This window comes from Notolepis coatsorum (assembly GCF_963971535.1).
Source record: "Notolepis coatsorum genome assembly, chromosome: 3".
In the NCBI taxonomy this organism is placed as follows: domain Eukaryota; kingdom Metazoa; phylum Chordata; class Actinopteri; order Aulopiformes; family Paralepididae; genus Notolepis; species Notolepis coatsorum.
This window is the reverse complement of record NC_140167.1, coordinates 71262662-71281334: the sequence shown is the minus strand read 5'-3', so window position 1 is coordinate 71281334 and position 18673 is coordinate 71262662. Positions and strand designations below refer to the sequence as shown.

At 41.5% G+C, this 18673-nt stretch overlaps 1 protein-coding gene across 2 annotated transcripts in view; it reads right to left on the bottom strand.

Moving 5' to 3' along the window:
* Positions 1-18673, bottom strand: part of dph5 (diphthamide biosynthesis 5) — a 53552-nt gene that overhangs the window by 14390 nt on the left and 20489 nt on the right. For both annotated transcript variants that reach the window (XM_084310070.1, XM_084310071.1), the window contains exons 3-4: positions 6976-7084; positions 131-251 (exon numbers count right to left, since the gene is read on the bottom strand). In XM_084310070.1, the coding sequence (XP_084166196.1) occupies positions 131-251; positions 6976-7084 (230 nt within the window). The remainder of the gene's footprint in view (positions 1-130; positions 252-6975; positions 7085-18673) is intronic.

The window sequence follows — 18673 nt, the reverse complement described above, 5'->3', positions numbered from 1 at the left end:
AGGCACAGCCCTCTTGAAGCTTGGTATTGGCCTGATATCTGATACCAGTATCAGTATCACTGCGTCACTGACTACACTCAGTATTGCCAAAGCCGTCTTGTTTAGATGTGGCAGAGGCGGCGGGACTCACCGAGCAGGCAGAGCGTGTGCATCCCCGCGCCTCGGTTCTTCTGGATCTTGTCGTAGAAGCTCTCGGGCCTCCAGGTGTCGGTCCAGAAGACGATGGACACTGTCTCTCCAAAGTTGTACAGCTGTCCGGAAAATGGACAAACAAAACACAAGATTATACAGGTGCATCTCAATAAATTTGAATATTGAGGAAATATATTGGTTGCCTCCACGCCACACCGCATTGATTCATGCATAAGGAGCCCAGACCAATTATTGAGTGCATATACTTTTCAGTAGGCTGACCTTTCTGTAATATATATATATACTGAATTTGTTTATTTTTTCATTAGCTGTAAGCCATAATCATCAAAGTTGAAAGAAATAAAGGCTTGAAATATTTACTCTGTGTGTAATGAATCTATATAATATGATTTTCACTTTTTTAATTGAATTACTGAAATAAATGAACTTTTCCTCCATATTCTAATTGATTGAGATGCAGGTTCCGAGACAGGGAAGGAGAATATAACTTAAGAGGGAGAGGGAATCTTAAACAACCAATGGTAAACACCACGCTGAAAAGCATGTGCATATCGGTGTGTGGAGTGAAGTTGTGGAATAATTTACCCGAATACATCAAACTGAGTAAACATGTGGCACAATTTAAAAAGCAGCTAAAAAAATACACATTGGAAAAATACAGAAATGAGTATTGAGGATAAACAAAGTTATGTTATATTGTGTATAGTGCTGTACTATATTCACTGCTGTCAAGTGAATCAAGTTTTTTTTTCTTGTAATCTTTTAATATAAGTAAAAGTATATTCTATATTGTAATACACTAAATTATGTTATATCTAGTCAAATTAATGGAAGAACAAATATAAATGTAAGGGGGTAGGGATCAATAAGCTTAGCTTCCCTCTACTCCTTTTTTGGACATGTCTGCTAACCAAACACATTGCTCTTGACCTTTTGTTTATAATTCCTTCTTTTTTTAATGTTTTTCTTTTAATGTTTTTTTAATTTGTTGTTATGATTGTTTGGTTTGACGGAACAAGATATCGTGAGTCGTTTGGAGAAATATGGAGAATAAGGTAGGAGGAAGGTTTGCTTATTATGATCCATATAAACTGCTGTGATCTATGTATCGCCCATACTACATAAATGATTTAACGTCGGCCACGGACTTATAAACCTGTTTCCTATTTTCGGTATCGGTTTCGGCCAAGAATTTCCCATTCGGTGCATCCCTAAATATATGTATTTATGGCTATAAATCACGTTCTGCAGAATGCTGCAGAAAATGATAAAAACATATTTATACTTTAGACCGTATTTTAGTATGAATATGTGAATGAAAAAGTAGAACGTTGCTACATCCTAAACGATAGATACTTGACGTTGAATGGGCCATAGTAATGTCAATTTAGCAATACAATTAAAAAAGTTATAGCCATGCAAAGAAGGGGAACATCTCCATAGACTTACAGTACTGGCAGACAGTGGATTAAGATCAGAATAATCCCTGGCAGATAAAAGGTTAAGGTATGAGCAGGCTAAACACCTTTTTCGTTGGTAAATCTATTCAATAATTTCCGACCTACAATTTATAGTCCTACATTTTTGTAGACGTACTTTATGTGGCAGCACGAATTCCTTGGCTCTGTTAATGTATAACGTGTAGCTTCCATTCAAATGGACGAGAACAAACGTGAACTTAACCAGAAGTATCACGTGACTCCCATCACATACTCTGGCAATACCTGGTCAGGGAACTCCTGGGTCCTAGTGTCCCCCAGGTTACATTTATAAGGCGTGTCAAAAGAGACTCTTTTATTATAAACAATGTTTATTGGTTGTTGCGTTGTTTATGTTATTAAAATTGCATTTATCTATAGTCCTAATTCTGTCACTGTTTGATGTCACAAAGAAGGGTGGATCCAAAAGCTGTCTACAACATTTATAACAGGTGATGAAAAAGTCAACAAATAATTAACAAACTGTATTAGACATTTGTTAATGATGAATAGTCTTTACTTTAGATTAGGGCACGCAAAAGCATCTGCAAATCATTTATAGATGTTTTACAAATCATTTATTAAACATGAAAAGACAAGACTGGTAATTGCTTCGTGTTTGTATTCATAAAAGCCATATCGTTCATAACAGGGGAGTAAAAAGGCCACAAATAATCTATGAACATGAACAAATATTTGTAAATAATGAATAGCCTTAACTTTAGATTAGGGCACACAATAACATCTGCAAATTATTTATAGATTTTTTAAGAATGTTTTACAAATCATTTGTTGAACATGAACAAATAAATGGAGGTATAGTTGTTTTTTCATATACATTTTTCAAAGCATCTACAAATGTGTTACTAGATACCATTATTAAATGTTGCACTAATCATTTACAAATAAGGTTGATCATGTGGGAAAAAAGTGACCAACAGATCATTTATGAATGTTAAACTAGTACATTTACAAATTATGTACTAATCAGTTGTAAATGTATATAAAAGGTTTGTTCATGATTAGTTCATTATCCACTAATGAGTTATAAATAATGTATAACTAATTTGTAAATGTTATACAAATAGTTATAAATGATTTAATAATCATTTACGAATGTATATAAATGGTTTGTTCATGATTAGTTCACCATCTACAAATACCTTATAACTGTCTCATAACTGAGTGCTATTATAAAGTGTTACCAACAACTCTATTTAAGCCACTATATAAAACAATAAACTCCTTGTTAAAGAGTGAAAGAGAGAGAAACTTAACAAGAGATAACAGACTTCCTCACAGAGCAGAGACCAAGAGCACAAAGGACACGTATCTGTGTAAAGCAATTAGCGGAGGGCCATTCTCTCAGTCTCTGGTTAACACCTTTAACCATGTGTGTGTGTGTGTGTTTCCTGTCTGTCGCTACACGCTTATCAATATTTACTTTCCGCCTGTCCATGTGCACATAATATGAGCGTGTGTGTGTTTGCATGCGTGTGTGTGTGTGTGTGTGTTTAAAAGAGGAAACGTGTCTTGTGAGAGTATAGCCCCGAGTTCTGCAGCGGGCTGTTGCCCCAAAGGTGTTTCCTGTTATTCACAATCTGTGATATCAGTGGAGTGGTAGTGCTGCCACACGGCATGCTGGGTACTGATGATGTCGCACCCGAGGCAACAAGCGGTGGCTTCCTCATTCCCCCGGGGTTGACTGACGCAGGATGACAACAACACACTGGTCTTTGCATATCAAAGAATGTATGCAGAGGAGTGGAAGTCTGAAGGAACACACGTGCTGACACCAAGGCTACGTTCACACGTGAGTGTCTCAAATCGGATTGTAAACAGTGTGAACAGCACAAATCACATGGAATCTGATCTATCTATTCTGATTTTGGCCACTTTCATAATGGTCCTAAATTAGATACAGGTCTGATTTTGTTGCAATGCAACCTCAGTCTGAACAGTCGTGCGACTTTCATGCAACTTTTACGTCACTACTAGACGTAGTAAATTGACCATTTGTCACAGACCAGCTAACCTAGCTGTTGGACAAAAACACCTCTCTGAGTTTTAAGCTAGACTAGTGGTCTGCTAAGCTAGGCCAGCTCACAGCCGGATAGATTTCTACTGAATGCACAGAGAGGAAATTGGTATCTATCTTCTTGTCCGACTCTGGAGAAGACGGTAAGAGTGTTTCCCATAATGTTGGCGTCGAGCAGCTCCACTGGAGCTGTAACAAGCTAAAGTGCCTTGCTCATGGGCAATGTAATGATAGCTCAGCTCAGATTTTTCTTCCAATTTGGGGATTGATCTGGCGACCTTCTGGCCACAAACCCGCTCCTCTAACCTTTAGGCTACTACTGCCTGTAATAGTAATACTTTAGTCGAACAAAGAGTAAATATAAGCAAAAAGTACAACTAATTCAAGCTTTTAAAAAAAGTACCCAGTGGAGTTTTCCTTGTAAACAACTGGCTTTTGTTTACATTCACATTTTCAACTCAAAATACATTGTTTGTGTGCTTGAGGTCTAATAAACACTTTGAATGCACTTCCTACACCATGAAACACTCTTTGTTTTTGAAAGGTGCATCATTACATCCGGCTTGTGATCGTTTGAGGGGTTCCGCCCCTTCGTGTGATTGACATCGCCAGGACTCGGTGTACATAGACTTGTTTTTCTTTTTACATCAGATCATACACTTAGGCGAGGTACGAAATTGTATAATAATCTTTTTAAATACCTACCATTATCAATAGCAATTGTAAGTTATGATTAACATTGCTTAAAGGAACACGCCAACATTTTGGGAAATTAGCTTACCGTCTTCTCCAGAGAGAGACAAGAAGATGGATACCAGTTTCCTCTCTGTGTGTTCAGTAGAAAGCTATCTGGCTGCACGTTAGCCTAGCTTAGCACAATGAATGGAAGCGGACAGTGCCGGTTAGCCTAGGCATTGTCCAACTAACACCTCTCCTGAAGGCTAACCGGCACTGTCCGCTTCCATTCACTGCGCCGATTGATTGATTTTATTAACAGATTGCAGAATGGGTACAATACAGTACGGCTCAATACACACAATTGTTAACACTTTGACGACCAATGGGCTTAGTCTAATTAGTGGCTAGAGGACCGGGGAATGTAAACAAACATGTGGGTTTTGTAACAGCTATATCTATACTTTATAGTGTTGCTATCTGTCCATTCTCATTGTCAATTGAGTGCATAAACCGTCCCTTCAATATAGCTTAAAGAAAAAAAAATGCATCGGTAGGTTGTCATTTTATAGCGCCGTGAATATAAGCTTTATCGCGGATTTCGTCTCATCTATTTTCTGGAAAGCTAGTTATGGAGCTAAAGGCTACTAACGTTATATTCAACGGCATTTCCGTTTTATGTATGCTAAAGAAATAACACAAACTGCATATGATCCAGGCTGTCCCAAAGCATGTATGGATGAAAGGGGGGCGGCGGGGGACGTCGATTAGTATTATAGACTGCTTGCGTTGCACAGCAATGTCCGATCCGGCTGTAAATTAGGTGATCAAGGTCTTACCATGTGCCCGTGGGATACCCTCCAGCATTTCCCCATTATCGATCGGCATCTGGTAGATCGATATGTCCATTGGTTGATGATAAATCCTCTTATTCCATGGTGAAATCTGCGATTCGAAACGTAATACACGGTGCATGATGTTCGTTTCGGATCAGGGTAATATGATCCTCCATTGGAAGGTAAAAAAATAAATCCATTCGCCCACAATGATACTGCAGTGGAGAGGATCTGGCCGGTATTGCATGTTGCCGATTCCACAGAGGAGGGTAGATCTGCAGAGCCGGTCGGGGATCTTGATCAGGTTATTAATATGGAATAAAACAATAACAACTTGCCACGGCTATGTACGTGCCTCTGGTCCACAACGCATGGCACCGAAAGCCGTATATATACGTGGCCGGTCCCCATTGTGTTAAGGGGATGCAGACCAGAGAAAGACTTTCGTCTTGTTTACATCAGGGTCCCCCATTTTCAATTCATAATGAATTGTAAGGGTGCAACTAGCACCGTGCAATCCATTCTTTGTGGATCTAGCCCATGGTGGTTATAGAAACAATGAACATTTAGTACAATTCATTTGTAAAATGGACTTAGGAGAACTTACTTACGCAATTTTCGGGGGCCCACTGTCTCTTATTGTGCTCTAAAGTGCCTCTTAACTAGTGGTCAAAAACTCCACTGGGTACCTTTAACGGTGCACCAACTAAGATTTTTATAATTGTATATAAGATTATATGAGAACCATGTAGACTCAACTAGGGCTGCAACAACTAATCAACTGATCGACAACTAATCGATTATAAAAATTGTTGGCAACTATTTTCATAATGGTGTTATATGTTTTCCTTCATTATTATTTAAACCGTTCAACTCCTTTCAAACTGAAGACTTAACAGGTTTTTGTTTTTAAATTGTCAACTACCAAAATAGTCATTAGTTGCAGCCCTAGACTCAACCCCACAAAATTCTATGGAATTAACGGGTCATTTAGTGATTGAGTGATAAGGTCCTCTTCGCCGGACCGCATCGAATGTGGACCGCGTGGACTCAACCAGTAAATGACACGCTTACTCCACAAAATGTTGTCTACGTAGTCCTCGTTTAAAATAATCGGAATCGTAGTTAGTGCGCCGTTACAACTTTGCCAATAATTTTGAAGAACGAAAGAAATTGTGGACGGCAATATTTGATGTTCATGCGAGACAGCATGGCAGGCGGCAGCCAGACAGGACAGATGTACACATGCCGGCAAAACCAACCTGGCCCGTCCCAATTTGCATAGGCCGCCCTTCATTAGAATAACAACAACCGCCCACTCTTATGTCGCTGCTAACTGGGCGAAGGCTTAGAGTTGCCCGATCGCATCCAATTAAAGTCATCTGCTACGTGGCCCAGGAGCGCGGCTAAAGACCAACCGGGCGACCGCTCCTGTTAATCCCCGAGGTGCTGGCAGAGGGACAGACAGCTGCATTCAGAGAGCGGGGCCCTTCCAACCCAGAGACAGGAGCCGACAGCTGGGGCCCCTCCGCTAACACAATGGGCTGCCTGACAGGTCAATGCGGGGCCACTTTATGGATGGGCCCGGGCCAGGCCTGCTATTAAGACTGATTGGCGCTGCTGCATAAGCGCTGCAGAGGATATTCATTCTTCGTCACCATAATGCTCTTTAATGACTTTCATGGCAGGTTGCAACAATGAGCTGCGTGGAGCAGATGTGATATGATGACGGGCCCCTGAAATAGCAAAATAGCCTCCCTTTTTCCCCCCTGTATGTTTGCGACAGCAGACGTACCTGGAGTCCGCAGCAACCCACTGCATTCATTATAGAGGCGTTGTGGATGACCCGATATGGTATCCCAGCATTCACAGCTCTTAAGACCAAGTCACTGTGGGTGGTGGCACTGCAGGGAAACATGCATGCGTTCAGATATTCTGTACATCATACTGTGCTGTACACATACTGTACATGATCCATAAAGAAATAACATGCATGTGTTCAGATATTCTGTACACATACTGTACATTAGGGGTGGGGGGAAAAATCTATACGTAGTAGTATCGTGATACTTTGCGTGGCGATACTGTATCGATACAGGGACGCCAAGTATCGATATTAAATTATTCATTAAAAAGAATAAAAATTTTATTAAGGAAGTTGCATTGTTCATTTCAATACCTGTAAAAGTACAGTAGTCCACACACACATGTGCATTCAGTTAAGTTGGAATATGACTGTAATACAAACAGTTCAGTTTGTCAGGTCCTGCAACACAGATTACAGTGTTTACATCCGTCTGCTTGAGAAAATACCATGTTCTGCTATAAAAATGATTGAAGTGAGATGAACAGACGGAACTTTATTTTATTAGATAAAACATGTTGACAGTTTTACTTTGCAGTTGAAAAAAGGTAATACATTTAATTTGATCAAAAAATAATAATAATAATAATAAATATTCGCAATACTCAGCGTATCGCGATATATTTAGTATCGCGATACTATCGTATCGTGACGCAAGTATCGCGATGGTATCGTATCGTGAGGTCTCTGGCGATTCCCACCCCTACTGTACATGATCCATAAAAACATAACTTGCACTAGGGATACCCCGATCGATCGGCCAGCGATCGGTATCGGCCGATATTCAGTATAAATATGAGATTGGTGAATTCCGATAATGCTTTATTTTCGCCGATCGTGAAAACCGATCGAAAAACATGATCCAATTCTTAGCGGAGATCTCACTCGCCGAGTTCTGTCTCAGACACACGGAGCTGCAAACTGCCGCTCCTCCTCCCCTGCCCCTCCCTTACCCGTGTAAACACAGAGGAGGCGCCTCTCTAGTCTAGTGCATGGGACCGTGAGCTAACGTTAGCTACCTAGCTATCGTTACTGTTTAAACAGAATGACCCAGTCAACTATTCACTTTTAGTTTAATACATGAGGCATTGTCTAACGGTATCTAGCCGGCTAGCTACTGATAGCTCCTGATATCAACAAATGCTCAAGCAATAGTCTAGTAGTGCATGTTGATACCTCCGTTAGCTCACGTTAGCTCACTGTTCAAAACGAAATGTCCCAGTAAACTAAATAGTTCACTGAGGCGTTGTCTTAACGTTATCTAGCCGGCTAGCAGTAGCTACAGATAGCTCCTGATATCAATGTCTTATAACATTGATTCGATGCGTATTCGAGCCCCGGCTTGCATCGCAGTCACGAACGGGGCTAGGTGAGGGAGTAGGGTATATCTGCAGAGCCGCAGATACCCTGCTGAGGGCATGCTGAATGTGATTTGACCAAAGCAGAGTATACACACAGACAGTGGAGATAGCGAGCATTTTGACTTATTGCGTGGTGGCGATGTCTCGCAGATAATACAACTACAAGTATAATTATTAAGGCTGTCAAATATATCGCGTTAATATCGCGTTAACTCCCGATTCTATTAATGCCACACATTTTTTTAACTCAAGATTAACTAAAAAAAAAAATTTACTAGACTTCACTCAGGTGTATTATTGATGCTCTCATTGATACTATGTTTGTTTCTGACGTGTGTGTGTGTGTGTGTGTGTGTGTGTGTGTGTGTGTGTGTGTGTGTGTGTGTGTGAGATATAGAGAGAGGGGGGTGAGAGAGATGAGGAAGGGGCAAAAGAGAAAAAGAGCTGAGAGAGTGTGTGTGTGAGGGAGAGGGGTGTGTGTGATTAATCAGCCCTTGTGTGTGTGAATGTAACAAGTTCCTAATGTTTTCTTTCCCCTATTATTTCATGCACACTTTATTCATTGTTTTAAATTATTATTTTCTTTTAAGTTATTTTGTGCATCACTCTGTTTTGAATTTGATGCAAATTTGCAATGCATGAGGGTCATCCTTTTGTGTTAAATGGCTGCACAAAGCAAGCATTTGTTGACTCGCATGTTGATAAGAGTATTAAAACTTGGAACTTGAAAAAGAACTGTTTAAAGGCCAACCTCTAGGTTAAACCCTACTGATCAATTATGGGTAGTTTACATCATTGGTATATAATTTCATTATTTATTTATTTCCATTTGACACCGGAAATGCCACTCTGAAAGAGTTAAAAAGGTCCACGCACGAATAACATGCACGCGCGAATCAAAAAAGCTTATCAAAACGCCGACGTCACAACAGGTGTGGCTTGCATATTAATGAGCCGAATCTAATGTTGCTTTTCCACTAAAATAAAGTACTCAGTTTGTCTCCGTGTGGGGAGGCGGGGCTGCTGGTGATCAGCATGAGAGCTCCAGAAATGACACGTGAAAAACTGCAGACCACTGATTGGTCAGAAGAGAGACGCGTGACGTCACTGTTTGGGGAGTCTGAACGAAAACAGAATGTCCGCGCCGCCATCTTTAATGTCTCGCGTAGGATATCTTTTGTGTGTTTGCAGCAAGAAACGAGTGCAATAAAAAAGGATACAGTCACTGTGTATTCTGCCTCATTTATTGATGAAACAAAACCGACATCAACACAATTTGCCACCGAGCGGAGAGTTTAGTCTGACAAAAAGATCGCTGATTAGTTACGCTTGTTGTTGGGGGTTAGGGACGTAACGTTAGTTAGCCTAATGCTAACGTTAGCAGATAGACACGAGAGGCTATCTGTGTAGAATAGACACAATGAGGTAACGTTAGCGTTAGCATAATAGACACAACGAGAGTCTGGTTAATGTTGTTATTGATTGATTGAAAACTGTGTTTTACTCTGGCTTGCCAAGCTCATCATAGCCCCTTTCGTGACTGATGCACCGAGTGAAGCTTGTGGACTCGACAACAGCGGCGGCCGCAGGGCGCCGGAGCCCGCAGCGCTAGTTAGCTCATAGCTATCGTGTAACACTAGCCTTTGCGGGCTCGGGCGCCCTGCGGCTGCCGCCGCCGTCGCGTCCATGGGCCCCCCGGCAGGGCACCCGTGGGGTCGGGTCGGGGTGTACAGAGAGGAGAGAACCATTTTGGGTCGGCCGTTCATGCCGGCCAGCGAGCCGGATGTCGGGATATGTTGTTAGCACAATAGCTACCAAGCTAAGCTATGTTATCTACTAACGTTATAAACACAATGTGTACAACGACACAATGATTTACATTATTACAAATATGGTAACGTGGTTAGCTTTAGAGATGGATGGATGGCTATAATCACGGAGCAATAGTGAGGTGAAACAGATACATTTCCATTCGGCTAGTAGTAGCAAGCATATATCTATGGTAGCAAGGCTCTCTGCCTGCCACTAGCTGTGTGACTCTCAGCGCCCCCTGGTGATACCCCTGGTGACCAATACCTGTTGTGACGACATTACACGTGCACGTTATAAACCATTGATTAAAATATGCAAGTGCATGTTGATTGTGTTGGGCAGACAAAATGTTTTGATAAAAACGCTAAAACTGGGTCAATTTCAATACTTTTTTTTACAATTCTTCATGAAAGTCACTGTTGGCCTAGTCCACATTGTTTATTGAACAAAAATACAACGTGGAGGTTGCACTTTAAGGTAAAAAAAAAAATTTAATTTTAGAGTTTTAGAGTTAACTATGGACAATCATGCGATTAATCGAGTTAAATATTTTAATCGTTTGACAGCACTAATAATTATATAATATATATTAAAAAAAAAACGTATATATTTAAAAAAATAAAAAATTTATATATAAGACCAAAAACGATCGGTATCGGCCGATATGGCTCAAGACGATCGTTGATCGGTATCGGTGGCAAAAAACGTGATCGGGGCATCCCTAACTCGCACATTATCATTCAATGGTTTGGAAACAGGACGGTAAAGGAAATAAAATGTGCCCATTCTAGCATCGGAGTTTGTCTGCATTTACAAAGCTGCAGGCAGTTCTGAGAGCATGCGCCTGATCTGGTCCTTTACAGTAACACCTGCTCTGGTCCTTTACAGTAACACCTGCTCTGGTCCTTTACAGTAGGCCTGCTCTAGTCCTTTATAGTAGGCCTGCTCTAGTCCTTTACAGTAGACCTGATCTGGTCCTTTACAGTAGGCCTGCTCTGGTCCTTTACAGTATGCCTGCTCTAGTCCTTTACAGTAAGTCTGCTCTGGTCCTTTACAGTATGCCTGCTCTAGTCCTTTACAGTAGGCCTGCTCTGGTCCTTTACAGTAGGGCTGCTCTAGTCCTTTACAGTATGCCTGCTCTAGTCCTTTACAGTAGGCCTGCTCTGGTCCTTTACAGTAGGCCTGCTCTAGTCCTTTACAGTAGGCCTGCTCTGGTCCTTTACAGTATGCCTGCTCTAGTCCTTTACAGTAGGCCTGCTCTAGTCCTTTACAGTAGGCCTGCTCTGGTCCTTTACAGTAGACCTGCTCTAGTCCTTTATAGTAGGCCTGCTCTAGTCCTTTACAGTAGACCTGCTCTGGTCCTTTACAGTAGACCTGCTCTAGTCCTTTACAGTAGACCTGCTCTAGTCCTTTACAGTAGGCCTGCTCTAGTCCTTTACAGTAGGCCTGCTCTAGTCCTTTATAGTAGGGCTGCAACTAATGACTAATTTGGTAGTCGACTAATCTGTCGATTATTTTTTTTCGATTAGTCGACTAATCGAAAACCAATTATGTAAAAAAAAAAAAAAATTATATCATTTTTTTTTAAACTACCTATCTTTGTGAAAGTGGCTTCTCAGCTCTGGTCCAGCTGAAGACAGAGCAGAGGAACAGATTGGACATTGAGCATGACCTCAGAGTTGCTTGTCTACCATCACCCCAGACTTTGAGACTCTTGTCAGGACCAAACAACAACATCATAACTAGAGATGTTCCGATACAATTTTTTCCTTCCTGATCCGATTCCGATACCTAAGCTTTGGGTATCGGCCGATACCGATACTGATCCGATACCAGTGCACACATTATTTTTTTTTTTATTATATAAAATTATTATTATAATAATTTTTTACAGCTACTGTTTTATATATACTGTTTTTTAGTAATAACTATAAATGGTATTTATTCAACAACAGGTGATTGTATAGATTAGTATTAGTATCATTAATTGACAACTATCTCAATGAGTTCACCCACGGAATGGTTGATGGGACATTGATTCCGCACGGACGTTATACGTTGTTGCACTCCAGAAGGCTCCGGTAACTTCAGTTTGTAGCAGAGGCGCTGTTGTGATTTTTAATGCACAATAAATATTCAACATTCTCTTTTGAGACTCCGCCTCAGAATCTTATCATTTGGCACTAAAAGCTAAACATTGTCACCGATATGGCTGTCCGCAACATGTCATTAATTGTGTGCGAGAGGTCGATCAGTTAGCCACATTAGCGTGAGCTAGGTTAGCGTTAGCTAACGTTAGATGGAAATACAAACAATGTAACGTTACTGATGAAAAAGTGATTTACCTTGGAATACTCCTATGCCAACTTGCTGTACTGCTTGCAGGTTTGCAGTCATTATTGCTGGATTATGAATAGCCCCAACTTTAGCCAAGGTAACGTTAAAGCTAAAAGTAGCTTTCGGTTAGCGCTTCAGCTAATGCTAAATAACACCAGCAACGAACACATCAGAGCTCCCCGTCAACACCCCTCTCTCGGGACGATGGCATTTAAGAAAGTATCTGCTGTTATCTGCTGTTAAAATGACAAACAGCATTGACACTTTAATTCACGGTCGATTAAAAACACGTTTGTTTTATAATGCTCACTCAGCAGACCGCAGTGTTGTTGAAAAATTACGTCATATGGTATCGGAGGCTAGACTTTCGGCGTACTCGCCGATACCGATACCAGCATTTTAGGCAGTATCGGCGGCATTTCCGATACTGGTATCGGTATCGGAACAACTCTAATCATAACATGATGATCCCATAGCAAATTAAAATAATGACTCATGAAACATTTGATTTGGATCTTAAGCCACTTTAAATGAAAATGTATTTGAAGAACAATACAGCAATCACTCATAACAAGATAAATAAATTAAATAATACAAATTAAAGTGGAAGTGTACTTTAAATAACTAAAAAAATAATAATAAAAAATAAATAACTAGCAGCATCTGCCCCCAGCACCGCGGCTGATGGGGCTGTAACTTGGTCCAGGACCAGGAGGGTGACATGGAACAGCTGTAAGGGGAGAGGGGGATGAGTCAGATCAGACAGACAGACTTCTAGGTATTTTGTTTGCTGTGTGTGAGAGGAGTCCGTGTGTGTGTGTATGTGTGTGTGTGTGTCTTACTCTGATCGCTGTGTGAGTGAGAGGAGTGTGTGTACTGTGTAATTTGTGTGTGTGTCTTACTCTGATCGCTGTGTGAGTGAGAGGTGTGTACTGTGTAATTTGTGTATGTGTGTGTGTCTTACTCTGATCGCTGTGTGTGAGTGAGAGGAGTGTGAATGTGTGTGTGTCTTACTCTGATCGCTGTGTGTGAGTGAGAGGAGTGTGTATGTGTGTGTGTCTTACTCTGATCGCTGTGTGTGAGTGAGAGGAGTGTGTATGTGTGTGTCTTACTCTGATCGCTGTGTGTGAGTGAGAGGAGTGCGTGTGTAATGTATTGTGTGTGTAATGTATTGTGTGTCTAGTCTGATCATCATCTCCTGCAGGGGAACAATGTTTTCAATGTCCAAAATTTGCTATGGGATCATCATGTTATGATGTTGTCTGGAACCCTGAGAAGCCACTCTCACAAAGATAGGTAGTGCACACAAAAAAAAAAAAAAAATAAAAAAAAATATATATATATATATATATTTTTTTTTGTAATGACTAATCGACGCAACAATTTCTCGTCAACGATTTTTTCCGATTATGTCGACTAATCGTTGCAGCCCTACTTTATAGTAGGCCTGCTCTAGTCCTTTACAGTAGACCTTCTCTAGTCCTTTACAGTATGTCTGCTCTAGTCCTTTACAGTAGGTCTACTCTAGTCCTTTATAGTAGACCTGCTCTAGTCCTTTACAGTATGTCTGCTCTAATCCTTTACAGTAGGTCTACTCTAGTCCTTTACAGTAGACCTGCTCTAGTCCTTTACAGTATACCTGCTCTAGTCCTTTACAGTAGACCTGCTCTAGTCCTTTACAGTAGACCTGCTCTAGTCATTTACAGTATACCTGATCTAGTCCTTTACAGTAGGCCTGCTCTAGTCCTTTACAGTATGTCTGCTCTAGTCCTTTACAGTATACCTACTCTAGTCCTTTATAGTAGACCTGCTCTAGTCCTTTACAGTATACCTGCTCTAGTCCTTTACAGTAGGCCTGCTCTAGTCCTTTACAGCAGTGTTTCTCAACTGGTGGGTCGCGACCCAAAAGTGGGTCGCGGGGCCATTTTGAGTGGGTCACGGATGTGTGTGTAAAATAAAATTACTTTTTTTTTCATTTTTTTTTTTCACTACCAAACTTTATGAAAGTGGCTTCTCAGCTCTGGTCCAGCTGAAGACAAAGCGGAGGAACAGATTGGACATTGAGCATGACCTCAGAGTTGCTTTGTCTACCATCACCCCAGACTTTGAGACTCTTGTCAGGAGCAAACAACATCCCCAGTTATCCCATTAGTTCCCTGGGATGTTAAGCTAAGAAGTCTGCTAAGAAGGATATATTATTTATTATTATTATTATTTTATTTCATTGTGTTTTTAGCCCTTGGTTGCACTTTTGTTGCAACCCCAGTTATCCCATTAGTTCCCCCAAACGTAGGTCTGTTATGTTAAGCTAAGAAATCTGCTAAGAAGCATATTATTTATTATTATTTTATTTCATTGGGTTTTTAGCCCTAGTTGCACTTTTCTTGCAATCCCAGTTATCCCATTAGTTCCCCCAAACTTAGGTCTGTTATGTTAAGCTAAGAAGTCTGCTAAGAAGCATAATTATTTATTATTATTATTTAATTTCATTGGGGTTTTAGCCCTAGTTGCACTTTTGTTGCAACCCCAGTTATCCCATTAGTTCCCCCAAACTTAGGTCTGTTATGTTAAGCTAAGAAATCTGCTAAGAAGCATATATTATTTATTATTCTTTTATTTCATTGGGTTTTTAGCAATAGTTGCACTTTTTTGTGTTTATTTCATGTTTTGAAAGATTGCGTATTACTGCAAATATTTTTTTTTTACATAAATCATAGTGGTTAAAAATTTTGTGTCGCGACTTAATGACTAAGGAAAATGTTGGGTCCCGAGGCTAGACCAGTTGAGAACCACTGCTTTACAGTATACCTGCTCTAGTCCTTTACAGTATACCTGCTCTAGTCCTTTACAGTAGGCCTGCTCTAGTCCTTTACAGTAGGCCTGCTCTAGTCCTTTACAGTAGGCCTGCTCTAGTCCTTTACAGTAGACCTGCTCTAGTCATTTACAGTAGGCCTGATCTAGTCCTTTACAGTAGACCTGCTCTGGTCCTTTACAGTAGGCCTGCTCTAGTCCTTTACAGTAGGCCTGCTCTGGTCCTTTACAGTAGACCTGCTCTAGTCCTTTACAGTAGGCCTGCTCTGGTCCTTTACAGTATGCCTGCTCTAGTCCTTTACAGTAGGCATGCTCTAGTCCTTTACAGTAGGCCTGCTCTAGTCCTTTACAGTAGGCCTGCTCTGGTCCTTTATAGTAGGCATGCTCTAGTCCTTTACAGTAGGCCTGCTCTAGTCCTTTACAGTAGGCCTGCTCTAGTCCTTTACAGTAGGCCTGCTCTGGTCCTTTATAGTAGGCCTGCTCTAGTCCTTTACAGTAGGCCTGCTCTAGTCCTTTACAGTATGCCTGCTCTAGTCCTTTACAGTAGGCCTGCTCTAGTCATTTACAGTAGGCCTGCTCTAGTCCTTTACAGTAGGTCTACTCTAGTCCTTTATAGTATACCTGATCTAGTCCTTTACAGTATACCTGCTCTAGTCATTTACAGTAGGCCTGCTCTGGTCCTTTATAGTAGGCCTGCTCTAGTCCTTTACAGTAGGCCTGCTCTAGTCCTTTACAGTATGCCTGCTCTAGTCCTTTATAGTAGGCCTGCTCTAGTCCTTTACAGTATGCCTGCTCTAGTCCTTTACAGTATGCCTGCTCTAGTCCTTTACAGTAGGCCTGCTCTAGTCCTTTACAGTAGGCCTGCTCTAGTCCTTTACAGTAGGCCTGCTCTGGTCCTTTACAGTAGGCCTGCTCTAGTCCTTTACAGTATGCCTGCTCTAGTCCTTTACAGTAGGTCTGCTCTAGTCCTTTACAGTAGGCCTGCTCTGGTCCTTTATAGTAGGCCTGCTCTAGTCCTTTATAGTAGGCCTGCTCTAGTCCTTTACAGTAGACCTGCTCTAGTCCTTTACAGTAGGCCTGCTCTGGTCCTTTACAGTAGGCCTGCTCTAGTCCTTTACAGTAACACCTGCTCTAGTCCTTTACAGTAGGCCTGCTCTGGTCCTTTACAGTAGGCCTGCTCTAGTCCTTTACAGTAACACCTGCTCTAGTCCTTTACAGTAGGCCTGCTCTAGTCCTTTACAGTAGACCTGCTCTAGTCCTTTACAGTAGGCCTGCTCTAGTCCTTTACAGTAGACCTGCTCTAGTCCTTTACAGTAGACCTGCTATAGTCCTTTACAGTAGACCTGCTCTAGTCCTTTACAGTAGGCCTGCTCTAGTCCTTTACAGTAAGTCTGCTCTGGTCCTTTACAGTAGGCCTGCTCTAGTCCTTTACAGTAGGCCTGCTCTAGTCATTTACAGTAGGCCTGCTCTAGTCCTTTACAGTAGACCTGCTCTAGTCCTTTACAGTAGACCTGCTCTAGTCCTTTACAGTAGGCCTGCTCTAGTCCTTTACAGTAGGCCTGCTCTAGTCCTTTACAGTAAGTCTGCTCTGGTCCTTTACAGTAGGCCTGCTCTAGTCCTTTACAGTAGACCTGCTCTAGTCCTTTACAGTAGACCTGCTCTAGTCCTTTACAGTAGGCCTGCTCTAGTCCTTTACAGTAAGTCTGCTCTGGTCCTTTACAGTAGGCATGCTCTAGTCCTTTACAGTAGACCTGCTCTAGTCCTTTACAGTAGGCCTGCTCTAGTCCTTTACAGTATACCTGCTCTGGTCCTTTACAGTAGGCCTGCTCTAGTCCTTTACAGTATGTCTATTCTAGTCCTTTACAGTATGCCTGCTCTAGTCCTTTACAGTAGACCTGCTCTAGTCCTTTACAGTAGACCTGCTCTAGTCCTTTACAGTAAGTCTGCTCTGGTCCTTTACAGTAGGCCTGCTCTAGTCCTTTACAGTAGACCTGCTCTAGTCCTTTACAGTAGGCCTGCTCTAGTCCTTTACAGTATGCCTGCTCTAGTCCTTTACAGTAACACCTGCTCTGGTCCTTTACAGTAACACCTGCTCTGGTCCTTTACAGTAACACCTGCTCTGGTCTTTTACAGTAACACCTGCTCTGGTCTTTTACAGTAACACCTGCTCTGGTCCTTTACAGTAACGCCTGCTCTGGTCTTTTAGAGTAACGCCTGCTCTGGTTTTTTACAGTAACACCTGCTCTGTTTTTTTACAGTAACGCCTGCTCTGGTATTTTACAGTAACGCCTGTTCTGTTTTTTTACAGTAACACCTGCTCTGGTCTTTTACAGTAACACCTGCTCTGTTTTTTTTACAGTAACACCTGCTCTGGTATTTTACAGTAACGCCTGCTCTGGTATTTTACAGTAACACCTGCTCTGGTATTTTACAGTAACACCTGTTCTGGTCTTTTACAGTAACACCTGCTCTGGTCTTTTACAGTAACGCCTGCTCTGATTTTTTACAGTAACGCCTGCTCTGGTATTTTACAGTAACGCCTGCTCTGATTTTTTACAGTAACGCCTGCTCTGGTATTTTACAGTAACACCTGTTCTGGTCTTTTACAGTAACACCTGCTCTGGTCTTTTACAGTAGGCCACCGCACCGGTAACATGGCAGCGGTGATACACATACTTTTGTCTCAAGACTTAGTCCTGCATGTATCAACAAATGCGCATGTTGGTGTGAATTGTGCCATTATTACTACCAACTGTAATAATTGTGGAATATTACTATAATGAGCTGTATGTGTATGAACCAAGCATCACACTGTAATGTACCTGTACTTTATACGTGACAATAAACGACTACTACAGTAGGCCTGCTCTTGTCTTTTACAGTAACGCCTGCTCCGGTCTTTTACAGTAGGCCTGCTCCGGTCTTTTACAGTAGGCCTGCTCTAGTCATTTACAGTAGGCCTGCTCTAGTCCTTTACAGTAGGTCTATTCTAGTCCTTTACAGTAGGCCTGCTCTAGTCCTTTATAGTATACCTGCTCTAGTCCTTTACAGTAGGCCTGCTCTAGTCCTTTACAGTAGGCCTGCTCTAGTCCTTTACAGTAGGCCTGCTCTGGTCCTTTACAGTAGGCCTGCTCTAGTCCTTTACAGTATGCCTGCTCTAGTCCTTTACAGTAGGTCTGCTCTAGTCCTTTACAGGCCTGCTCTGGTCCTTTATAGTAGACCTGCTCTAGTCCTTTACAGTAGACCTGCTCTAGTCCTTTATAGTAGGCCTGCTCTAGTCCTTTACAGTAGACCTGCTCTAGTCCTTT